Source organism: Xyrauchen texanus, chromosome 33 (assembly GCF_025860055.1).
Source record: "Xyrauchen texanus isolate HMW12.3.18 chromosome 33, RBS_HiC_50CHRs, whole genome shotgun sequence".
Lineage (NCBI taxonomy): Eukaryota > Metazoa > Chordata > Actinopteri > Cypriniformes > Catostomidae > Xyrauchen > Xyrauchen texanus.
Window position 1 is genome coordinate 31,502,277 of NC_068308.1, and position 26,233 is coordinate 31,528,509.

Below are 26,233 nucleotides of genomic sequence, written 5' to 3' on the forward strand. Positions count from 1 at the left end.
TTTATAAGTAGGACTGGGATGCGGTCTGTGCTGCATAATTAGCAGTGACTAAACTCAACAGTAAACACCACAGCAAACATAACTCACCAAATACTTGGTGAAACCTACAAATAAATGTAGGAAACAAAATATTTGTATTGCTAGATTTTTTACAAGTTTTTTTGGAAATCCCAGTGCTCAACTTTAAACAAACAAATCCTGCTGTGTAGAGATATATTTTATACAGAGTTGTGTGCATTATAGAGTTCTGCATAGTGTTTGGCTCTGTTCCAATACCTAATGAGCTCCATACCTACACAGCAATTTTAGGCATCATAGGTGCCCTTCCGATGCAAAGGTTTTTCCAAATAGTAAGCAAAACTATGCTGCCTTCTGATAAACCTTGTTCTGAGTACATTGATTTACATTCTGGATTGAGTTAAGAAAAATGTATAATAGAAATATACTCTTTTCACTTAAAGTTCTAATTAAATACGTCTAAGTTATTGAAATGTAACATTTTGACCCAATATTTTTGTGTGCTATGTATTTTTTTTGGGCTTATTAGACTATAGAGACATTCTCAAAGCAACATGTTAACATCATGTTAGAGTTAGTCAAGTCTTACATGCACTTTGCACGAGAAGCGCTATTAGTGTGGCGCATGAGTGACTGTTAACAGAGTTACTGTTTTAATTCAGTCACTTATGAAGTTCCATTTTAGCTTGTATGCTGCCATAGAAGGTGGACATTGCATGGCGACAGTCCGCTAGAGTTTGGAGCAGAGCCTTTGAGTCTATACACTGGTATTAAGATAATTTGACTCTCAGATCTTGATAGTATTGGCTGTCAAGTTCCAGAGGCAATCATGAATGGTAGATTTATTTTAAGAAAGGAGGGGAAAGGTATAAAGGGATGAACAGAAAAGCTGTTTGTATGTAATCATCAACCCGATGTCATGAAAAATCGTACATAATTTCCGAGTTGCTATTTCATCACATGCAAATTCCCAGGTGTCTAATGTGGAAATAAGCGTGAGTTCCGCGCACAAGGCTTTAAGGACATACTTATTAATATTATGCCCTTACCCAAACCCCTTATCTAAACCTAACCAATCAGTAGAGTGTGTGAACATGATCGGAAGCTGTTGTGTGTGACAGAAGCAAGTATTTGTTGCGTATTAGATGGAAACGATGTCCAGCGACGTTATTGCTGTAGTGAAAGTCGTAGAAATTCAAACCAGTGCAGTCGCTCGATATCATACGAATTAGCCAAATTTAGAAAAGTCCTATTAATCCTGATGATTTCGCTGTGAGAGTGTGTTGGCTGTTCCATTGAATGCATATTCAATAGAGTTCACACTCGCAACTCTATTTTAAACAGTAAAAGGCTATTATTCAATCAGTCATTTCATCAAGCGATTGGATTATCTGATTTCAAACTTTCTCAATATCTAAACAGTTTAGACTGATGAAGCTGGAGTCCTTATGAGTTTATATTTCATGAGATTTTTATATTTTAAAAAGCAGCAATATTAGTGTATGAAGCAGTGTTATTTGGAAAGTTCTATTAGAATTTAAGCCTTTCAGCCCTTTCACCTGAAGGTCTTTCACTGACAAATTACATCAAGTCTGTGTTTGTTTTGGGCCTTCACTTAAATGAACTTGCCTCCATCTGTGCATCACTTCCATTTCATTATGCATGTTCATTATGCACATAATATTGTGTTGTATATTTAATGTGTGTGTATTCATGTATGACTATGTTTTGTTTCTACAGCTGTTCCAGTATTGCTCATGTGAATGTGTCTGATCTCTAGAATGAATAACAGGCATGATTAAACTAACACACTATATCTGTACATCAGCATTATGATGCAGCTTTCAAAACTATCTAATAAACAATACTTCTCATTAGGGCTGGTTGATATATAGAATATTTGTGATGATTTTGCTGGCCATAAAAAATTAAGCTACATTGTTATTGTGATGATGTTAATGCACTTTTTATTGGCCCTTTCCCATACATAACATGTGAGTATGAGATCACTTGGTTGGTAAAGGTGATTCATTTTTGTGAATCAAGTTCAAACTGTCTCTTTTAATTAATTGATTCATAACTCTGATTAAATTATTTGTTTGCATTACTTAAAAATGTTCTCTAAAGTTTTTCGTATATTCAAATGTTTTAGTAAAAATATGAATTGTGTGGAAAACATGCCTTGATAATATTTAACTACATTTTTTCTGTAAATTACTTTTTGCATTAAACTATTTTAATCTACTTGTCTACAATAGCTTTTTGTTTGAAGGTTCCTCTGAGTGAAAATACAAATTATTTCAGAGCAAATACATAAATAGTGAGATGTGTATAATATTGTCAAAAGGAAAATAAATATCTAAATATCATATCACCCAGCCCTACTTTGCACTCTGAAGGGTGGATTTTGCATGTGCACGTTTGTATGTGTATTTCCCTGAGTGTAGTTCCTTATCTTGTTACATGTTGCACAGTGTGTTTTACATTTCTTGTCACTTGTAAAATGTGTCAGAGAATCTTTGTTCACACAGGCCAAGAACATGGATGTTGCAAAACATATCTGTTCTCCATCTGTCTGGTGTTCAGACATATACTGTTGTAGATTTGCATGAAATAGAGTGTGAATTGTGTGTTTTGTCTGTGAGTGACAGGCTTTGTTAGGATCAAGTCTGTTATGGAGCAAGTGTATTTTTGACATTAAATACTTATACAAAGTTGACCTCCTGCAGTGTGAAATCTAAACCCTGTGTGGGTTTCTGTCTTCACCGCTGTGTTAGCTTTTCCTGGAGATGGAGTGATCCGAGTGGATCATTATTGCCATCAATAAGTGGACCATCACGTGCGTGTTAATAATGTAAAATTTGAAGTGTTTACCACACAGGCTGCACAGTTCACATGTTTGAGATGTGCATGTGTGTGTGCACTGCTTGGCTTCTGGGTTCTATTATTGCTTATTTTTTATCACAAGAAAATAATTCATTAAGATTAAGATTTAGACTGTGACGATGAAAAAACAAACTCAAGAGTGACATTTCCACTGTTGCTGCTGTTGCTGCAGTTTATGGGCAATGAGGCTTGCTTGAGCTTGTAAAATACCTTTAAATATGTCCAGAGGCCACACTCAAAACTATTCTTTAGAGAAAGTACCATAGAGATATAGAGGAAGTGAAGCGATAACTATATTGTACTAATAAACCTCATTAACACGGGGGTCAATATATTGCGACACTCGCTGCTGCTGAGAAGTGCTTAAATTTACATCTTGACAGTTTTAAAGCGATGTTACTTCTGACGAGAGCTGCAACAATAAAGGTAATCAAGTAATCAAGAGTTTCTCTCTTTTGATCCCTCACACACACGCACGCACTAATGCACTACTTCATTATCCAATAAGTCCTTGAGTAAAGCAGCGCAAGCCTCACAATCCTCCGTTGCTAGTTCTAAAGTGACGTTTTCGAACTAGCAACGAAGGCACCCGAGGTGCAACGTTCACTCCTCTGCATGTCGTGACCGCATTATCACCTCATAACCGCATAACGTCTGTCGTCAATTATTCCTTACTGCATAAACAAATTTGGAATGATTAACAAAATTTGTTCAGAAATGTTTCCTTTCTTAAAATAAAGTGTTGGATAAGAGGCTAGCAACATTTTTATGCCTATATTTATCGATTTGAAATTCTGGTGGTTGGTTAGTCTCTATGGGAATAACAATTGTTCAATATTTTACAATGTCGCAATCTTATACAAATTATTACAAGTTGTCATGAGACAATATTGTGTGTACATCCTGCTGATAAAAACCCATCTTAGACCAGAATGAATTTCCATGCTGCTACAGATTGGTTTATGCTGGTTTGGTGCTGGTCTTGTTAATGGACCAGCATACAGTATAGCCATATTATTCACCAGCAACAAAAATGCTGGTCAACCAGCATGTTGTTTTTGGAGAAGGCGATTGACCAAGGAAAGTCTTGTTTGTTAAGCTATTTAAGAATTCTGGTATGAACACAAGCACCTTATGCTGGGAACAATCATCCTGGTGACCAGAAATGCTAGTCTTCTCAACAGATCACAAAAACATGATGCCTTTTGCATAAAAAATTCTTTCTTTACCTAGGTCGAAACTCTTGGTTTTATTACCTACATTATACACCATGCACTGATCCAGCACTTTATAAGCACCATGATCTAGAAACTTTAGGACTAACCAATCAATGCAAAGTTCACAGTTCATAAACCAGAGGGGCTCAGGGTGATCATTAGCCATAGACTAGCACTTATCTAAGTCAAGCTTGAATTTGATCTGGCCCTTCCTTTCGAGAATCAGGAGGTGATCAGTCTTGCTATAAAAGGTATCAGAATTGATAACATTTCTTTATATCATTACAAAAGCTTCACTCTCAGTGTACTGGATACTGGTGAGATCTCATTAAGTGGCATTCTCTTCCTCTTCATTGTATCCTCAATTCTTAGGCTATGTTCAGACTGCAGGCAAATCAGATTTTTTCTCAAATCAGATCTTTTCAGGCAGACTGTCTGAACTATTAATTGCAAGTGATCAAATCAGATTTGTGCATTCAGACATAACCAACCTATCTGCATGGGTTGCTTTGGTAACAACGTAGGCATAACCACGTGATGCTTTCAAAACAGATGCGGGAAAAATGGAGGTACATCATCTCACTCTCCAAATAAGCGCGCTGTCCAGTCGTGCTGGTGTCACCGATTTTTGACGTCATCGCTGTGTGTCGCATTAAGAGTGATGCAAAAGACCATTTGAAATCCAAATTGAGCAGCCAGAGCGTCCGGACTGAGAAAGAAATAAGATTTCTGGCATTTGAAACCACCTCCCAATGTGGTTTGAATCAGATTCGGAAAAATCTGATTTCATGTGGTTTTCTGCTCTCTGGATACAACTCATCTGGATACAATCTGGATATGCAAAAAATCTGATTATTAGTGGCAGTCTGAACAAGGCCTTAGTATCTTGCAAACTCTCGCCGTGCATAGAGATGTGCAATGATTCTTCAATGCAGCACTTGTGTGTATTGCATCACTCACTGCCTGCAGTCAGCCCACGCACTTATGCAGGAATGCAGCCAGCCCGAAGAGAGAGAGAGAGATAAAAATAGATGAAACACTTGCCTGAACAGGAGAAGTTTCACTAGAGAGAGAGAGAGAGAGAGAGAGAGAGCAAGAGCTGAGAATGCGGCTCTTGCCTGTAGATTTAGAGTCTCAGAATGCCTCTTTGGTGATGTCAGTGTTTCCAAAAACAGCCTCCCCTGTCTACCTCCTCGATGCTGCACGAGTGTGTGGAATACTAATCAGCTTCCTGTTCCCCCTGCCCAAATATGGGCATCCGTCATCATTGCTTTAAGATTCCAATTGGTTGGCGTCTTCTCACATTTGTAGTTTTAGCTTTTGGGAGTTTTCCAGCTATTTAGAACCTCTGATAATTATGAAAATATTTGTAAACATACAACTGTTATCTTTCTGAAACAGGATTAATTGCGTCTTCAAGCTTCTCGCACTCTCCATAGTCACAAACTAACTCTGGGGTGTTTGTATAATTGATGATGGCAAATCTTGGTGCCAACCGAAATGCTTTAGCAACATTTTCAGGCTCATTTTTGATAAGTTATTCAAATAAACCCCTCAAAATATGTCTTCACATATTAGATTTCTGATTCAGACATTCAGAACTAACTGATTAGTAAGTTTAGGAACCTACTGTAGCAGCAATAGTTCATTATGCTTCATGTCTGCAGAATGACCAGAGGGCCAAATCCCTCATTAAATGAATATAGAGCAAAGAAAAATGGGAATGGGCAGTAAAACTGTTAGCCTTCGCTGACCATGCTGAATAATGATGGTTTTAGCCAAGAGGGGGGAATAAGAAACTTGTGTTCTCAACATTTCAGGAGATAGGCATGTGCATACACAGATTATTTCACGTGATCAAACTTTGATGTTGTGCTGTATGCGTTGAATGTGTGGGAGGAGTACAGTATGTCTGATGTTTGTCATTCTGCTTTGCTGACTTTGCATTTTTTAATGCATTTGCTTCATTATTAGACAGATACTATATAGAGAGCACAGGATATTATTGGGGAAAAGGGGAGGAATGTGACTGGAAAGCATTGCTGGCCAAAATCAAATCAAATGGCTGTGTACAATGGATGCTTTAACTGAGATTATGGAGATAGAAGAAAAGTAACAACAATAAGGCACAGGTTACTTAAAACTTTAGCATGATGGTCAAAATTGACCCTATTTATATTTACTTAATACACATTCTTGATCTTACTGTGTGATCTTACTGTGATTAGTATGCCCAAATAAAATGGCTAATGTGATCTTATGCTGTTGTAGCCCATCTGCCTCAAGGTTCGACATGTTGTGCATTCTGAGATGCTATTCTGCTCACTCAATTGTACAGAGTGGTTATCTGAGTTACTGTAGCCTTTCTGTCAGCTCGAAACAGTCATGACTTTAATGAGGAAACTAAGAGGGTGAGTGAAACTGAATATTTTTATTAAAATGCTTTATTGTGTACACGAAATATTGCAAAGTATTATTACAAATAACAAGAACGGTAACAGAAAAAAGGTCCCAGTGACGGCATTATATCAATAAAAAGTAGGGGAAAATCAACAAGAAATCAAAAGCAGTGAGAATATTCTTCTGTATAGGCATACACAGGCATTTCTCTCTCCCTCTCTCAGTTCTCAAACCTTCAATTCCCGCTCAACACAGGGAGTGTAAAATAGTATTATTATGTGATTGACTCTTTCCTGATGTTGAGAGCACAGCAGCAGTTTGGCACAGACACGGTCTAATTTTCACTTAAAGCAAGAGGGATTTGTTGTGTCATATCATGGTTTCAGTGTGTCTGCATTGTCTCACCCTCTGGGGATTGTTCCCTCTGTGCTAATGCCACAAACAAACAAGCGCAAAAAGAAGGCAAATGGCTCAAACCACTCTGAATATGGAATCACTGCTGATACTTGATTATGGATAGCTGAGAACTGCTGCAATAGGTACGGTTGTAAACGGAAGCTCTCTGAAGGGAAGTGATGCTTTAAAATGAACGAATCACTGTTTAACACATCATCCTTCGATTAAGAGAACGTGCTCTTAAAGGAACAGATCACACAGAAATTAAATTCTGTTGTCATTTACTCCCCCTCATGATGTTCCAAGCCTGTATGACATTCTTAATTTGAGTTGGGATTATGAGAGTGAGTAAATGATGACAGAATTTTCATTTTTGAATATTCAATAAAACATTCCTTTATCTGGCCGTCATATGGATTTGGCTGCCCAGCAGATCCAATGCCACAACCCCCTATGCAAGGAACCTAATCTACTGCAGTAATCAATCTCCATTATGACCTCATCAGCTGCACCCTAATAGTTATGTATACAGTCCTCTGCCACAAATTAATGACTACCAAATAATTTTTCAGGCCATGAGGTTGTGAGCTCAGTGAAGCATCGCTGCATTTCGCTTTTGGGTCAGTTAGTTTTACAGTTTCAAATATGACTGGATGATAATGCAGCATATGGATATTTAGTTCAGACTGTTTTGTTTATTTAACCTATACATACACAAACAAATGTCAGCTTATTTCAAAGAATGAGCAAAATGGCAAAGATGGTGTAATGCTTATTTAGTCTGTCAAGTATAATGAAGTCATGTATTAAAGCATCTTGCATGCATCTTCCAACCAAATATGCTGAAGTTTATGACATGCCATATGCGTTCTGTAGATTTCCCACAGTTTGATATTCATCACCTCTAGCACGATCAAAGAGAGAGAGAGAAATAATTTTTGAGGAGAGAAAGAGAGAAAGAATTGAGTATGAAAGTTTAATACTGTATAGACAATGGAGAAATAGACCAGAAAAAAAGAAAAAAGACCAGAAAAGAAAATAAACAAAGATGAGAAATAAAATGATTGGAATTGAGTGGAATGAATGAACCCATCTACAAAAGCAATCCATGTCTGTTGAGAGCCTTTAAATTAGGGCTGAAACGATTAGTCGACGTTATCGACAACGTCGACAATAAAAACATTTCGATAAAGTTGTCGAATAGTTGTTTGATCTCATTTAATGTAACATGGGATCACATTAAACTCTAATGATGATGCGCGAGAGCATTACTGCAGTTCGCGCCTGACTGAGGAGGAAGAATTACACAGCTCACAGTCCAGATGCACTCTAAACTTTCCAAACAGCTTCAGGTGATGTAGATCGCCAAGTACAAGGGAATTATACAAAAATACCAAATAAGTAAATACAGAAGCACTCTCATTGTGGATTAAGTGGAGTCGGAGCTCTTTGAAGGAAACACACAGGCGTTAACACCACATCTTAAATGCAGTTTTAATGCGTTATAGCTTTATTAAAGTTCAAATAATATGGAAGCAGGTCATGTAATTAACTACAAACGCCGAAACTGGCATTGGGTAGAGATTGAAACTGCACCCGGCTGATATGCACTCTGTCACGGGGATGCTTATCCCTCGAGCGCGCACACTTAATGAAGCTAGATTATAACGTATTGGCTCGTGACTTATTGAATCATAATATATGTCACTGTGCATTTCTTATCGTGAAGAAAATTGGCAATATGCAGCTATATTAATAAGAGAGAGTTTGTTTTATGTGAGTTAAAGATGGATTGAAGAGAACAGAAAGGTGAGAGAGGAAGTCTTCACCCCATTATACACTGCAACAAAATGTGTTTTGCTTGCTTTTCCAATAGAAATATCTAAAAATTATTTTAAAAAAATGTACATTTTCTTTAGGAACTATACTGCAGAAGAAAAAATTGTTATCTGAGAATGTTGAAAATAATATTAAAAATACAAATATTTTAAAATACCTAAAAACCTTTAAAAAAATATGCATTCACCTGGGAAGCAGCATATAAGATATTCAGACTTGCTTTTAGAGAATAGATCTTGAATATAAGTATATTTTGTCTTTACTGCACTCGCAGAAATATAACCAAGTGAAAAAATTACACATATATTTAAGATACATTCTCTTAAAGCAAGTCTAAATATATTATATGTTGCTTCTCAAGTAAATGTATCTTGCTTTAAGGATTTGTAGACTATTTTAAATGGAAAACAAGACAAAAACACTTGATAACAATAGTTTTTTTTTTGGCAGTGAATTTCTTTACTGAATTAAATGTAATAAAAAGTATTTTTCCTCCTTTAATTCAGTGAATGTCATTTAGAGGTATTTTTTCCTCTTTATTGTTATTAAGCACATTTAGTACAACATTTTAAGTCGGAGCACAAGCTGATTAATCGGTTAAGAGCTAATGATTAATCGTTGCAATAATCACAGAATAATCGAATAATCATTCTAATAATCGTTATATTTATCGATTATCAAAATAATCGTTCGTTGCAGCCCTACTTTAAATTCAACGAAGTCATCAAAATGTATATCCGTGCCACTAAAATGACACTTATGTCACTTAGGCCATACAAGCTAATGGGTAATCAATAGGCAAATTGTTATTTAGCCATTGTTTTAGCAAGCTTACTTTCAGGTCTAGCTCTGTTCTGGTATGAAACAGCCACTTCCAATTAATTTAGAATAAAATCAAGTTGGAGTTGCAAAAGACGCTTCAGTATATCAGAAATAATTCCGGTAGGATTTGGATAGAATGAACAGGATGTACCCCTTACACTCTTCTCATTTTTGTCTTCATTATTTTCCAACATTCTTAATGCTGAATCTAAATAAGAATTAATTGATGTTCTTTGAAAAACAAGCCAAAATGGTTTTGACGCATACAAAAACCTTTCTTGGCAAAGTTATGGATCTGACAGGCACAGTGGTATAGCTTTGGCTACGATAAATTACGTATCATCTCTCAATCATCAAAATATGCCCTAGAAATTCCATACAGGGAGTACAGTGTTTATTTGGACAGTTATTGCCCATACACTAATTGATTTGGCCCTCAAGAGCTAGCAACAATATTCTTAAGTCCTTCAAAGCTGCAGATGTTGTGATCTGTGCTGATTACTGGTAAGCGGCTTAGAGCCCTGCCGAACACGGCTAAATTGCAGCAGGCGGGTGGAGAGATGAGGGGTGGTGGAGTGAAGGATGAAGTGGTATATGAACATTGTACTGATTTGGACAGGAAATGAGAGCATGTTGAACTAGAGGAGAAATCTGGACAGTGGCCAAGGTGAGGTTAGGGCAAGGTCAACGGCAGAGAAAACTCCGGGTTACCTACACACTTCCAGTGCTTTGCATTGATGTGAACCTTCTACTAAAGGTACTGAAAAGGTACAAAAGAAGCTGATAATTTTTACCATTTACCATTCGTGTTTTGCTATTTTCCCTTTAGGGTCAATAATCACAAAAAGTCTGCTTTTGTATGCATATTTTTTTATAACTAATATATCTGTAATATAATATTTGGCCATTTTGAGATTATCGACATTGACTGATAAACAGGTGATTCTTACGAAACCAGTAAATATAATGTCCTGGTCAGATTTAATCAATAGATTTAATTTAGGCATTGATTTAGCAAACCTTTGTTCAGGTCTGTCTCCATTCTAGTGTGGAATGCCCATTTCTAATCAATTTTAAATCAAATTAATGTACCATCGTACCAAATTGTTGGGATTTTTGCCACTTTTATGGACAGGAAACACAACAAGAATATTAAAAAGACTTACACAAGGAAAAAGAAATATATAAACCCATCCATACATCCATCCATTTTCTCCTGCTAGTCCGGGTTGCGGGGCAGCATTCTGAGCAGGGATACCTAGACCTCCCTCTCTCCAGCTCTCCCAGGAGAATACCGAGGCATTCCCAGGCCAGCCTAGAGATATAATCTCTCCAGCTTGTCCTGGGTCTGCCCCCAGGGTCTCCTCCCAGATGGACATGCCTGGAATACTGCTAGTAGGGAGCTGCAGAAGATTACCCAAATCGAGATTGTTCCAATAATTTTTCTCATTTGGTACAAACTAAATAATTTCAGATTTGTCTTCATTTAAGTTTCGAAAGTTATGAGTAAACCATAATTTGAATTAATGTACATGCTACAGGTTGTTCTAGAGAAGGGTATGCAGATTTGAGTGTTGTTAGCATAGTAGTGATTTGACACAATGAATTTGCTCAGTATAGAGCCCATAGGCAACATATATAGTGAGAATAAGAATCGAACCTTGGGGCACGCCACAAGAAAAGTGCTCAACGGAGGATGAGTGTTTGCAATATGGACAGAAAACCTTCTATTTGACAGATAAAACTGTATACATTTCAGAACTGTACCCTAATTCCATCGAAATGCTATATCCACAAAATCAGAAGCAGAACTGAGGTCTAAGAGAAACAAATCCATAATGCATAGAGTCAGTAGTCATTAAAATATCATTATAGACTTTTAAGAGAGCAGACTCAGTACTATGCAACGTATTTTAACCTGACTGAAAATATTTTTGTATGTAATTGAGTAAGAACCACTTTTTCCAAAATTTTAGATAAAGACGACAGGTATGCAGGTCCTCACAATGCAAGTGAATGATGACCAAAATTCTGAAGCTCCAAAATGTACATACTAAATGCAGTCTTCAGAAACGATATGTTAGGTGAGAAACAAATCAATATTTAAGTCTTTTTTACCATAACATATCCGGAACCTTTTAATTTTCCCATTGTTTTGATGATTCTCATTATCGTAACACTGTTTATTACCGTATAACAGTAAATAAATATGCTATTGTAACATGTTTTAATGATTTTTTTATTTTTTATTAAAACCAGCAAAAATGAAAGGAGGTACAAAGGGGAGTACTACTATAATGTATAAATATCTTTTATACAATTTAAATAATATATAATTTTTTTCACATTGCAGTAATGAGAATATAACAATGACCATCTTTTTTTTATTGCATTGTGGTAATGAAAATTGGGGGATAAAATACAGTATGCATAACTGTCATGAAAATAATGTCTCAATGTAGAAAATCTTAACAGCCCTTTAAAACCTTAATTGTATATATGCAAAGTAGGGATGGAGAGTTTAGAATGTCAAAATAAAAGCATGTTTAATAAGTGCAGGATTTAAATATATTACTGTTGTATATAAAATTTAAATTACAAGTCAATAATAATAATATTAATACACATTTATTATTATTATTATTATTATTATTGTCATCATAAGTATTTGTTTACAATTTATAACAGGTTTTATTTAAGTTTAATGGGTTCCAAAAAATAACTGTGTGAATGAAAAGTGGACTGACGTCTTACAACTAAATTGAACAAAAAGAGATTTGAATCCTTTAAAGTCCAGATGCAAGTTGAAACATTTAAAAAGAAAAGAAAAGAAAAAAAACTTTTTTTAAAAGTTTCTTTTCTGCTGAAGACTTGAAGACTGGAATTACTTTAATTTTGCTACTACATTATCCAGTATACTAGTTAACAGTGAAGTTTTTCTTAATAAGCTATACATTTATATTGAAATAATGTGTAGTTAGAGGTTTGTGTTTCTTTACATATTAAAGTGTACTCCCAGTTAGTTCCACACAATAATATTATTATTATGATATTCTAAACTGATTTTGCAAAAAACCAACACTGGTATCGGCTTAGGATCGGTACCGGCCGATTGTGAGATTTCAGATATTGGAATCAGATCGGAAGAGAAAAAGTGGCATCGGTGCATCCATAATGCAAAGTATAGTTTCTTATAAATTGTATGTTTCTATAGATTTTAGAGTAAAATAGGACCAGGAAATTTTTCACAGGTTTTGTGAGAATCATCCATACGTGTTCACTTGGCTGAATAAAAAAACATTTTCCCTTGTGCAAGTCTTTTAAGTATTCTTGCTTTGTTTGCTCTCAGTATAAGTGGTAAAAAACAGCATGTACAGATCTGTTACCCTTTTCTGGTTATAATTTTTTGTCCTTCCTGACAGTCCAAGACTAGATTTGGGTACAGTGAGTTTGCCCTAGTTCAGCATGTGTCTTACTTTTGTGTATGTCCGCCCTTTTATTAATCTTTCTGCTCAGCGCTGTGATAGACATGACTTGCTGAATGGCCTCTGCTGACCTTGATCTGAAACGGCTCCATAAAGCGGACTGTCCCTCTATTTCTCAGAAGGCAGAGCTTAAGAGGAAGGCTTGATTAGATATGTACTGCAGGCTGGTGCTGTTGTCCTGGGTTAGGCATGCCAGATTCAAAGACAGGCAGGGTCACGCTTTATGAAACACGCTGGGTAGCTCAGTAGCTCAGAGTTAAGAGGGACGTGCATAGATTTCACAAAATATGAAAGAGTGTGTATTGAAAGTATTTAAAATGTTGTGATATTATGTACAGAGAGTGATAGTGAGATAAAGAGAGTGAAATAAAGAGACTGTAGAAAGTGTGAGTTGCTCTTGCTGGTACAAAACCCCTAGACATACATGTAACTGTTAATTATGCCTTAGCATGCACCACTAATTATGTTAGTTTGATAGAACAGCCACTGTACAAAAACAAGCATATATATTTACCTGCCTTACAGCATACAAATACACACCCCTCTACATGAATGCTTTTCGTCCATTCACAGTAAGGAGTTAGAGAGATGTAAAGCCCATTAGATGTCATGCAACTGCATGTATGTGAACATCTGTCAGTGTTTTCCTTACTGCAGGGTAGTTCTATGTGTAAGTGCGTTGTCTTTTCAAAGTTCTCAGTGTTTTCAGCTAAAGCTACTCTCTACGTTACTATGTGCAATATTTGTTATTTTATTTAATTATTTAATAAGCCATTTAAAATCTGGTTAATGCTGAGTTAGAGAAGAATGCAGATTTTGATGGATGGAAGACGACGTCTGAGCACTCTAGAATGTTTTCTGTCCCTGTAGGATTTCAGCAAAGTGTGCATTGACTTACTAATGGAATGTTTGTTTTAGGGACAACTTTGATCACTGAATATGATTCAGGACTGTACAAGGACACCTACAGTAATGCCACAATCTAGTTTGAGCTTTCACAGCCTTTCAAAACACTTCAAAGTGAACTGTGTATTTTGTTGGCCCTTGCACTTGATTCGTGCAAAAAGAAAAACACAGATAAGCAATATTTCAGAAGAGCCAGCCAAATATTTGTACTTAACCCATATTGTGGCTGCTTTAGCACAATATATGATGCTTATGAAAATGGAGGGAAACTTTCTGCATAATAAACAAAACAGTATACTATTTTTGTAAGATAGAAAAATGTTTTACAACAGAATTATTTTGCAAATATTTAAGCCTATCTTTAACTAAACATTGTCCTATACACTCACTGAGCACTTTATTAGGAATTACTTACTACTTGTCCATGTGATTGTTTAATCAGCCAATTGTATGCCTGCAGTGCATAACATCATTCAGATATGGGTCAGGAGCTTCATTTAATCCTCACAACAACCGTCAGAATGGGGAAAAAATGTGATCTCAGTTATTTAGACTTTGGCATGATTGTTCGTGACAGATGGGCTGGTTTGAATATTTCTGTAACTGTTTATCTTCTGGGATTTTCATGCACAACAGTCTCTATAGTTTACTCAGAATGGTTCCAAAAACAAAAAAACATCCAGTGAGTGCCTGTTCTGTGGACAGAAACTAATTTTTGATAAGAGAGGTCAACAGAGAATTGCCAGACTAATTCGAACTGACAGAAATAGCATCTAAGAATGCTCAACACATCGAACATTGAGGCGGAAGGGCTACAACAGCAAAAGACCATGTCAGGTACTTTATTATGATCATAGTGTCATTTATTATGATCATAGTGAGTTTAAATACAGTCAAGTAATAACATACAAATACAATTCTGATTCAGATCTGATTCAAATAACGATTCATTTAATGCACTGGCCATAATAATAATAATAATAATAATAAAAAAGTACTACAGTGGTCATGCATATCTGTGCACGGAATCAGCGAAGACGAAGCAAAATAAAGATATGCTGTCTTTTTATCAACTTTGTAAGATTTTGCGGGACCATGTCTTTTTATCTCATCACATACCATTCAGACTGCAAAGTCACAACTTAATATAATTTCTTTTGCCATGACGCTGTAGATTCCGCAAAAATAAATAATGTTGCAGGAAACACTGCTTTGATATTGTGTTGATGAGACTAGGGCATCCCTCTGGCCCATGTTATTTATGCATTGACAGTTTTGGGAGGTTTTACTAATTCACCTTGGGTAGCTTTCACTCTTTCTATCTGTCATACTGTCTTCAGGTCTTTTGTACTTTTGTTCCTACTCAAACTAGGTCTTTCGTTTCTTTTTTTGTTTTGTTTTTTACAATGCATTGCCTAATCAGAAGAGGCAGCATGTAGGTATACCCGACACGACATGACACATGCCTAACCTGGCTGCATGATTCACTATTTCTTCTGTTGTCACTTATTTGTCCTTTTCTTTCGATTTTCTTCTCTTTTTTTCTCTCTTGTACCACAGAATGTTCATCTTATATGAGAAATTATGCTTGTCAATTTCTTGAAATCTTTTTCATCCTTTTTTCATTCTTGTTTCTCATGTTTATTAAACGTGCAATATGCTTTTATTGTCAGTGTTAACATGAATATTTCAGTTTTATTGTGTTTTGGCTTGCACTTTCATTAAAGAACTGACATCTGCTTTTTTGATCTTTCATGTCTTTACGTATTCCTGCTGAAAAAACATCTTAAACCAGGCTAAGCTGGTTTGCTGGTCTAAGCTGGTTTTAAGATGGTCTCCCAGCCGGGCCGGGTTTAAAATCCCTCTAAAACAATGTAACAGACCTGCCTGACCAGGCTTAGAGATAATCTAAGACCACCAAACCATCTTAAACTAATATAAGCTGGGGGATTTTTCAGCAGGTTGAGCCAAATGGTTTGATATTTTGTGGCAATCTTATTATTTGTCTATGTTTGTCTGACACCTTCTTGCATCTGTAGCTTGACCGATGGCTTTTCTTGTTCATCAGTTGTTTTATTTTCTCTCTCTACCTCCTTTTTTTCTCTTTCCCTTGTCTGGCTGCATGGCATTCTGATAACTCTATAACAAGTGCAAATAATTATAATGTGAATTTAATCAATTTCTGCGGTCTATCTCTCTCTTTCTCTGTCTCACTCTTTGTTTTTCCAAGGGGATGTGCTCTTTCAGATGGCTGAGGTTCACAGACAAATCCAGATGCAGCTGGAAGACATGGTGGGTATCAGTAATGTGATGAGGATCTTATTGCCTCTTAGACTTTTTTTGATGATCTTTTCTCATTACATTTTCTCACAACCTGATTCTCTCTTGCCATATCTAAGAGGCCCCATTAGCCCCCAGGGCGAGGATGTGGATGGGAGCAGCATCTCAAAATGTCAAATCAATGCTTCCGTACCCATAGGGAGGACAGTAGTCTGTCACATGTGTAAATACACCACTTCAGACATTTCACAGACTTTCCTGTACTGTGCAACACAGCTGCAGAAGTTAAACAAACCATACCTAAATATCAGATATGGAGATTCTCACAATGATAACAGGCCAGAAATTAGTGTGAATGTCTCTAATTGTGTAAATTATGTCTGGGGCAGTGAGATGTCAGGTTTCAAATCCTAGTGAGCTGCCTTGCTGTCTACAGTCTACATAGGCAGTTGTTGTCTAAGTGGCCTTTTACATAGGACATGTTTTTCCATTAAAAAAGAGCTAGACACAGAGCAGCAAAATGTAACAGAATGCAGGTGTTTCTAGACGTGCTTTTTGTAGTTAGCATGTTGCTAAGCTAATGACATGATCATCTAACAAGCATAAAAATACACAGTGCACAAATATTGTGTAAAACAGTCAAATTAGAATTAGGTTGGACACTAAATTATTTTGGTATTGAATTAATTATAAGGACAGTTAACAGCCTGCATGTTGTAAGCACCTTAATGCAGCCTACACAGGCAGCTCACTAGGTTTTGGCATGATAGAGCCAGTGGTTCATTTCTGTATGGATGGATATTATGTCATGGTATGTCAGATTTAAGCTCATCACCTCCCAATGGCAGATACATCTTTTTTGTGTGTGATTTGTCTAATCAAACCCAGCAGCCATATTTGTCTTGTGAAATGAAGTATCTAATTTCTTGTCTGTTGTACAGGAGTGTGTGTGTGTGTGTGCACGTGTGGGCGCGTGTGTGCGCGTGCTTGCTTGTGCATTAGAAATAAACCGTTTTTTACTTTCATTTTCAGCTGAAATCGTTCCACAATGAACTACTCACAGAACTGGAGAAAAAAGTAGAATTGGATGTGCGCTACCTAAATGTAAGTGAAAACACACAGACACACATAATATTGTGTACTCCACAGGATTAAGCTAAATGTGTTTATTGTGTGGGAAGTATAAATGCCTCGATATAAGTTCTACGAAATTGAAGAACGAACGGGTGGGATGTAATTTAGAGCAAAATCAGGCCAAAAATAAGGTGTTTTTGCATTTGTTTCGGTGGTATGTAACAGCTAGCCTAGGCGAGCTTTTAGGAAAACGTCTTACCAGCTGCTAAAGAGCTTCTTACTTCCATTGGTCCACATCATCAGCAGGTGTGACCTGGAGCTCCACCTACCTTGAGGCTAACAGTTAATTCTGTTCATGTTGTTCAGTCAGTTAAAATCAGTCAACATGAACACATCGGCGTGTAGAGTTATTAGCTAGCTGGTGCAAATTTGCCTACATCTGTTTAAAAAATGTACATATATAGAGACATATTCCAAAAACTTTTAATAATTTTTTTTAATTAGTCTACAAAAGGAATTAAATCAACTCAAATACTCACAAGTGCCCATTCACTCATGTACCATCTGCAGTAAAAGCCATTCATGCATCTGCCCAAAGTAAGATATGCCTCAATCATCATACTTTTTTCTGTATTTTGCCCATTAACCCTCTTTTATACACCATCTTTGCAGTAAAATACATTAACAGAGTATTACTGGTGCATATTATGGTAGCATATTGCGTGTTAGCTTGTTAGCATCATTAATTCAGAATGTAAACAAGACAAATTGTGCATTTTCTTCTTCTATATTACTTTAAATTATCAGCTCCTTTTAATGTCACATTAACATCTTGACCATCCTCATATTTAAATGTACCTCTAAATGTCTTGCACAACGGTGTGGCAGTTGTCTGAATTTTCACAAACAGTATACAGTTGTTCAGCTGTTTCAAACATCTTTTAGTAAGTCATTCTCAATAAACTCTAAAAAACTTTATAACAGAAACAGATAATTTGATTCAAACTCATAATGATGTTCACTAGGGACTATCATAGAGAACACAGAGGCCAGTAACAACCAGCTTGCAATGCCCTTGCAACCACCTAACAAGTACACAAATAACAGTGCTTTCAATAACATAATAACTAGTTTTTCCCCTTTTCACATAACTGGTCTTATCCATCCCTAGAGTATTCTCTGAAGGCAATAACTGAATTTAATGCATGTAATGAAATTGAGAGTATTACCGGTATTAACACCTTCTACAAGGCTTTCAAAAGAGAGAAATATTTCTTTAATTGAAATCTTTTTTTCTTTAATTGAAAAGTCTTTTTTCATACACATGAAAGATCAGCAGTGCAACTGAAACATAATTTTCAGCTTCACCGATTGACAAGTCATCTTACTAAGATGTCTAACATGCTTGTTTGTTAATACATTTGATAGACTCTCAGCTTTTCAGGGTCATCTACGTGTATTGGCAAGAAATCAAAGCCATTTGGTGACTCACTTCCAGCGTTGACAGAAATAATTAACTACGCTCCCATGGTTTTCCATTCCACGGATAGTAAGGATGAAAAAAAAATAGGGTTAGACTCAGTCAAATGTAGCAGAAGGCTTTGGCATTGAAGACTAGTGGAAAACAAAGAGGCATGGACTGAAACACAATGAATTCAGGAAGCGGGGAATTCTGGGAAGACACTTTGAGGACAATGCACGAACTGACTCAGCCAAGTTCTCATTAGCAAAGAACATGTGACGACCTTCAAGTCTTTTAGATTCTGGGTTCACATCAGTTAAGGAACAATTTACTCTCAGTGGGTACACTAAACTTTATTCTGAAAGCTTTTTTTTGTTTAGGATGTCCTGAGAATGAAAAGTTATCAAGTATCAAGCATCGCATTCCATTCTATTTGGCATTTATCCACTTGAGGTGTTTGTGGAATCATAATATCAAAAAAGTTCCTCATCTTGTTCGTTTTAATATTGTTAATTGCTGCTTGTGATGAAAGCCATGTTATTGTGTCTGGCAGGCAGCTTTGAAGAAATATCAGATGGAACACAAAAGTAAAGGAGAGAGTTTGGAGAAGTGCCAGGCCGAACTGAAGAAATTACGCAGGAAAAGTCAGGGCAGCAAAAACCCCTCCAAATATGGAAACAAGGAGATGCAGGTGAGTCAGTGTTGCTTTTCAAATTTAAATGAAAAAGATGCTGCTGACGACAGTGGTTGCAAGAACCCAGGACATTTCAATGCATAACATTTTCCCCAATGTACAGAAAATTTGTATAATTGAAGTTTGACAAAGTTAGTTTGCTGCTTTGCTAATTTTGCAGTAACTGAGAGGTTTCCAGAGATTAGACATTGAATTTATTTGTGATGTATGTTATGTGCAATCCATGACTCTGAGACTCTCAGCAGTTTAACACCTTTGAACACACTTAAGAGAGATTGAGAAAACAAAACAAGTGAAGGCATATTTAATTATTTTTAATTTTTTTACTAAATGTGTGATCACACTCTTACAGGCTAAATGATGGCATTCATCCATTTGTCATATCAATGTTATTGTTATTTATTATTATTACTATTTGAAAAACCCCTTACATTAATATCAAACTTTGGCACATTACTCATCCAACACTGTTTGTGCTACTGATACAAATGCATATATGATATCTCAAATCGTGCTGCTTGTTGAGGAGAGGTGTGCTATTCAAGTGATCAGACTTGTGATATTCGACTGGTAGATGACAAAACAGGTGATCCCATAAACTTGCATTGAAAGATGAATATGAGTCATATCTAGGGTCCAGAATATCATGGAGACTTTAGGATGGGCTCTTTTTACTTGGGCCAGTAAAAGAGGTAGATAGTAACGTGCTACATTTACTTGAGTAACTTTTAGGGATTTTTTTTTTTTACTTTTAGAGTAGGTTTAAAAGTGGGTACATTTTACTCTCACTCAAGTACATTTCTAATGAAAAATAAAATACTTTTACTTTGTTACAATGGGTGGCATTCCTATCGTTGCAAACCTATGGGATTTATTTGAATTAATGTGTAATTTATTGAGAGATTATTGAATGGGACTTTTACGACAGCGTAATTTCACACAGCTGCACATGCTGTCGCAGGCTGTCACTCAAGCAGAGTCCATCACTGCTGCATCATCATGCACATCTAACTAAGTGAAACTTTTTCTTCGCTCCGTACAGTGAAAATAATAGATTTGTCATGCAATGCCTTACACCAATACAACCAGATATTTCAAGATTAAGATTTCTTAAGATCCAACTTAAGGCAGCACTCTGAGGTAAGTTGTGGCTTTAATGCTAACGCTGGCTTTTCTGTGACATGGTGATGGCCATTTTCAGGGTGATTCTGTAACTGGGCTCTTATGACATCAGTTTTTAAGTGTACATTTTTAAATCAGTGCGGGGTGGGGGGTACTGGAAACTATAGCAGCTACTTCGGGCAGATTAACTGAATAAATCCATTTAAACATCCAAGTTAAGTGTAAATGCCTTTTGCTCTGCCGTTCACGTGATTAACAACTGGAGCACGAAAAGACAGCATTTCTGCACATGCACAGCGAGAGGCACGTGTGAGAGATGTGCGGGCGCAAGGCGATCGTATGGCAAAGAGAGAGGCTGTGTCCGAAATCATTCACTCATTCACTATATGCTATGTAGTGAATGGCAGTGAGTTCATTATATCTCAGCATTGATTGATCAAAAGAGTGAGTGAATTCAGACGCTGACGTATACACTGAGCGTCGGAGCTCTGGGATTGTCACAGAAACAACGTCACATATGAACTTTTAAAATGCTTGGGCCTTACTTGATATTCTTATTAAATAATATATTAATACAATAAATCTTCATTCTGTTTGTCATTTTTTATATACATGTTGATTATTGTATTTATTTGTTATAATTTTATATCTTATAACTCCAATACAATCAGGGTAGCGTTTTTGGGCACATAGCACCCTCATCCGACCATAAATGACACCAAAGTTATCATAATCTACATGTTTTAACTGAGCATTTAAATCATCCACTGAATTATCATTTCCACTGTGTGCAATCTCCTGAGTTAAAATAATATCACCTCAGTGAATTATTTAGTAAATTAAGAATTCTTCATCTTAATGGCAAAATTCTGTATAAATATAAATAAAGAGTACATTTAAAAATGTATCTGTATGTTTTGCCACTCTATATGTTATTATTTTATTTTATTCAAGTAATGATTTGTCAAGAGTAATTGAATACATTCAGCATGAAATGAAATATTGCAGGAGTGAATGAAGCAGTAAACTCATAGCTCATAAGTCTTCCCAACAGTAGATTGTGGGCAATTAACTGTCGCCGAGTTTACATCAAATGTACACTTGAAATTAGAGTGCATTGCGGGTAAGAATGAGTGAATAAAAGTAGGGAAGGAGTCACTCACTCAGAATTCAGACACTGGCATACACCCGAAATAGTGCACTATATAGTGGATAGGGGGCCGTTTCAGACACAGCGAGTTTTTCACGAGTGGGGTTGGTGCCCTAGTCAGACTGCGTACTCTGCATTTAGAGAGCGGCGGTACTGCTGTACAGAACAAATTATCTAAATTCTTTCAACACTGAAAACTGTAACTAAATTGAAATAAGGATCCATGCTGGACTTTAAAAGCTATGAAATAGAGAAAGTAGGCATTAATAAAGCATGCTCTTGCTTTGTATTTCAGCATTATATATAATGTCCCTGTGGGAAATTTTCACATTTTCACTGTAATAATTACTAGAAAGGTTTCCAAACCTCTCTTCTTATTGAAAAATTCATCCAGATCTGACAAGAGCTCATAAAGGGATAGTTCACCCAAAATTTTTAATTCTGTCACCATTTACTCACCCTCATGCCATCACAGATGTGCATGACTTTCTTTCATCTGCTGAACACAAATGAAGATTTTTAGAAGAATTTCTCAGCTCTTTTGGTCCATACAATGCAAGTGAATGGGTGGCAACAATTTAAAGCTAAAAAAAATAAAAATAATAATATGTCAGCATAAAAGTAATCCATAAGACTCCAGTGGTTAAATCAATATCTTCAGATGCAATATGATAACAGAAAGTGTAGATGAAAATAAAAGTAGGGAAGGAGTCACTCACTCAGAATTCAGACACTGGCATACACCCGAAATAGTGCACTATATAGTGGATAGGGGGCCGTTTCAGACACAGCGAGTTTTTCACGAGTGGGGTTGGTGCCCTAGTCAGACTGCGTACTCTGCATTTAGAGAGCGGCGGTACTGCTGTACAGAACAAATTATCTAAATTCTTTCAACACTGAAAACTGTAACTACATTGAAATAAGGATCCATGCAGGACTTTAAAAGCTATGAAATAGAGAAAGTAGGCATTAATAAAGCATGCTCTTGCTTTGTATTTCAGCATTATATATAATGTCCCTGTGGGAAATTTTCACATTTTCACTGTAATAATTACTAGAAAGGTTTCCAAACCTCTCTTCTTATTGAAAAATTCATCCAGATCTGACAAGAGCTCATAAAGGGATAGTTCACCCAAAATTTTTAATTCTGTCACCATTTACTCACCCTCATGCCATCACAGATGTGCATGACTTTCTTTCATCTGCTGAACACAAATGAAGATTTTTAGAAGAATTTCTCAGCTCTTTTGGTCCATACAATGCAAGTGAATGGGTGGCAACAATTTAAAGCTAAAAAAAATAAAAATAATAATATGTCAGCATAAAAGTAATCCATAAGACTCCAGTGGTTAAATCAATATCTTCAGATGCAATATGATAAGAGAAAGTGTAGATGAGAAACAGAGAAACAGATCACTTTCACATTCTTCTTGTGTTTTTGGTGATTCACATTCTTCTCTGCATATCACCCCCTGCTGGGCAGGAAGAAGAATGTCTAGCAAAAAATGACAAATATTGATCTGTTTCTCACCCACACCTCATATCACTTCTGGAGATATGGATTTAACTACTGGAGTCTTATGGATTACTTTTATGCTGCCTTTATTTGCTTTTTGGAGCGTCAACATTTTGGCACCCATTCACTTGCATTTTAACTACCTACAGTGCTGAAATATTCTTCTAAAAATCTTAATTTGTATTCTGCATTAGAAAGGAAGTCATACATATCTGGAATGGCATGAGGGTGAGTGAATGATGAGATAATTTAGATTTTTGGTTGATCTATCCCTTTAAAGTGTTATCTCAGCCATAATTTAATATTCTGTCATCATTTCCCAACCCTCATTTTTCTACACCTGTGTGAACTTCTGGATTCTGTGGAACACAAAAGATGTTTGACAGAATGTTAGTGACTGACAGTCTCTGTCACCATTAACTTTCAAAATATGGAGAAAAGTAATTAGTGACTAATGCAACTACTGAGTACTACATGATACTACTTGAGTACTCTTTTAATTTGATACTTTCTTACTCTTACTCATGTAATTATTTATTTTATACTTTTACCTCTACTTGAGTATTTTTTTTTAAGTAATTGTACTTTTACTTGAGTATAGTTTTTGGCAACTCTACCCACCTCTAGCCAGTAAGACACTAAGAATTGCCCTAGCAACCACCCAGAACACCTTAGCAACTGTCTAGCAACAATAAAAACACTCAAAACACCTTGGAACAACATAACATAACGTGGCACCACTCACATTTTCAACAGAAACTAAACATTTCATTTCAGGGTTCCCACAGTAATGGAAAACCTATAAATATCAGGAAATTGTAAAGTTGTGATATCCAGGTCTGGAAAAGTCATGGAAATAGAAAAATCTTAGAAGTCATGAACATTTAGTAAATTTAGCTTAAATTTTCTAGTTTTCTTCTGCTCTAAAAATATCTCATCAGCAAATATTGCTCTTGTGTACAGTAAGAGGCCATTTAGACTAGACAGGTTCTTGGCCAAAAAAGATAGACGTAGCGTAACATATAGAACAGAACACAGGTATATTGGTAAAAGGTGAGACACGGCACAATGGTCAAAGACAATCACTTAGCTCATGTTTACGCAGACAAACAACAGAAAAGATCACCTTCCATGTGAGGGGGTGTGTAAGGCACCCATATCAATTGTGTGGTGTCCCAATGTATTGCATACATTGCATTCTGTATATAGTTTTTGCACCTCTGTCAAAAAGGGTGGGAACCCTTTAGTTTACATTGCGCCTTTTAACAAGACTGAATATTTTAACATTGTTTTCAGGTTTGACAAATGCTTTTGTTTTTCGGAAAGAGGTAAAACTTTATATTCTGTTGCTCTATTCACACTCCTGCTTTGCACTGACTCAGACAAAAATAATAATAAAAAACATATTTCAGTTTGAGTCTGTTTGGCTTTTAAGGTGCTAAAGAATACCACGCTGTTGGCCTCAAGTCATTTCACACAATATTGTACTCGCTTTATGTGGCTTTCTTTATTTTCTATATCCTTCTGTGTCCACTTTTGTTCATCAAGGCCTTGTTGTATGGGGGTTGAATTGTCGGGGGCCGCTGTGTGTTTTGAACGGACGCCTCTTAATACCATTGTCATCAGGTGCAAAGTTGGGAGGAAGTGGGAGTATTTTGATGTGGGCTGACCTGAGGTTAGCTCATGCCCTGAACAGTAGGTGTGCTCCATATAATGGCGTGAAAAAGCACTGTTGTGTAAAACACTAAGGTTGCTGAAGACACTTAACAGGTGTCCTGTAGAAGAGAAAATGCAGAGAGAGGACAGATAAGTGGGTTGTTCAAGTGAATGCATCATAATAACTGAATGAATTAAACTTCCTGTTGCCAAGTCACATAAGGAGTATCACTGTCAACCAAACATTATGTAATTTGTATTCTGCAAATGGTCTTTTATGTTTTAGTTAAATGTCCACCGATATTGTTTTTTTTTCTTTTTTTCTTTTTTTTTACGACTAATACTAATGCAGATTAATTGTAATAAGTAACACCCTGAAAGTGTCTGATAACTGATAATAATTGTATTGCCACAGTAATAACTAAATAAACATTTATATTTTTTATTCTCTCAGGCTCCCCAGCCTGAGAGAACGAGGAAGGAATGTGACAGGGCGGAGGGTGGGGCCAGGTCGTGATGCTACATACCCGGCCCCTAATCAGGCTAATCAAGCCTAAGTGAGGGATACAGGCCGACTGGAGACTGCAGTGGGACAGAGAGGAGAAAGCCTCATCCTTTCACTTTAATCCCTTTACATTGCGGAGACACGATATATCGGTTGACTCGATATTGAAGAATCGATAGAAGATGAAAAGAGTGAATATTTGAAAAATTATTGATGGAAAAATCCATTGCCTTCTAGATCATTGACCTCTACTTAGATTCAAAATGCTCTGCAGAGCTTTGTCAAGCAGAAAAAAGGCTCCACTGTACTTAGTTGCTTGACTTACAACCAAAGGCCAAAGGTTTGAGGCAGCATGTGGCTCCAAAGCTAGTGCATATAGGAAACAGAAGGAAATCACTGACTGATTGTTATCCTTGCTTGTGATTCACAGCTCTCTGTGGCACGGGGCATGGAAATGGTTTTCAGAAATCGATGTTTGAAGCTGTAAGTTATATCATCTATGGCCCTAGCCCGAATCCCCAGGAATTTTTGCAGTTTACTATGTGTGAAAGCTGAGGTCTAGCCCCTGAGAAACCCAAGGTTTTTGTGGATTGTGTGTGTGTGTGTGTGTGTGTGTGTGTGTGTGTGTGTGTGTGTGTGTGTGTGTGTGTGTGTGTGTGTGTGTGTTTTGGTCGATATGTAAACCCTTCACAACACTTGAATTCAATTCTCTCATGAAATTTCTTATATGTCCCTTCCTCATGAATGACATTTTTTTGTAATAGCTTTTGTCAATTATTTATAGGCGTGTGTGCGTGAATGTGTT

At 36.5% G+C, this 26,233-nt stretch overlaps 1 protein-coding gene across 7 annotated transcripts in view; it reads left to right on the forward strand.

The window, feature by feature from the left end:
• baiap2b (BAR/IMD domain containing adaptor protein 2b) overlaps positions 1-26,233 on the forward strand; it is a 94,199-nt gene that overhangs the window by 33,261 nt on the left and 34,705 nt on the right. For 5 of the 7 annotated variants that reach the window (XM_052103423.1, XM_052103427.1, XM_052103426.1 and 2 more), the window contains exons 4-7: positions 15,393-15,404; positions 16,200-16,261; positions 17,282-17,353; positions 19,339-19,476. In XM_052103423.1, the coding sequence (XP_051959383.1) occupies positions 15,393-15,404; positions 16,200-16,261; positions 17,282-17,353; positions 19,339-19,476 (284 nt within the window). The remainder of the gene's footprint in view (positions 1-15,392; positions 15,405-16,199; positions 16,262-17,281; positions 17,354-19,338; positions 19,477-26,233) is intronic. The other 2 variants (XM_052103424.1, XM_052103429.1) reach the window with 1 other exon arrangement.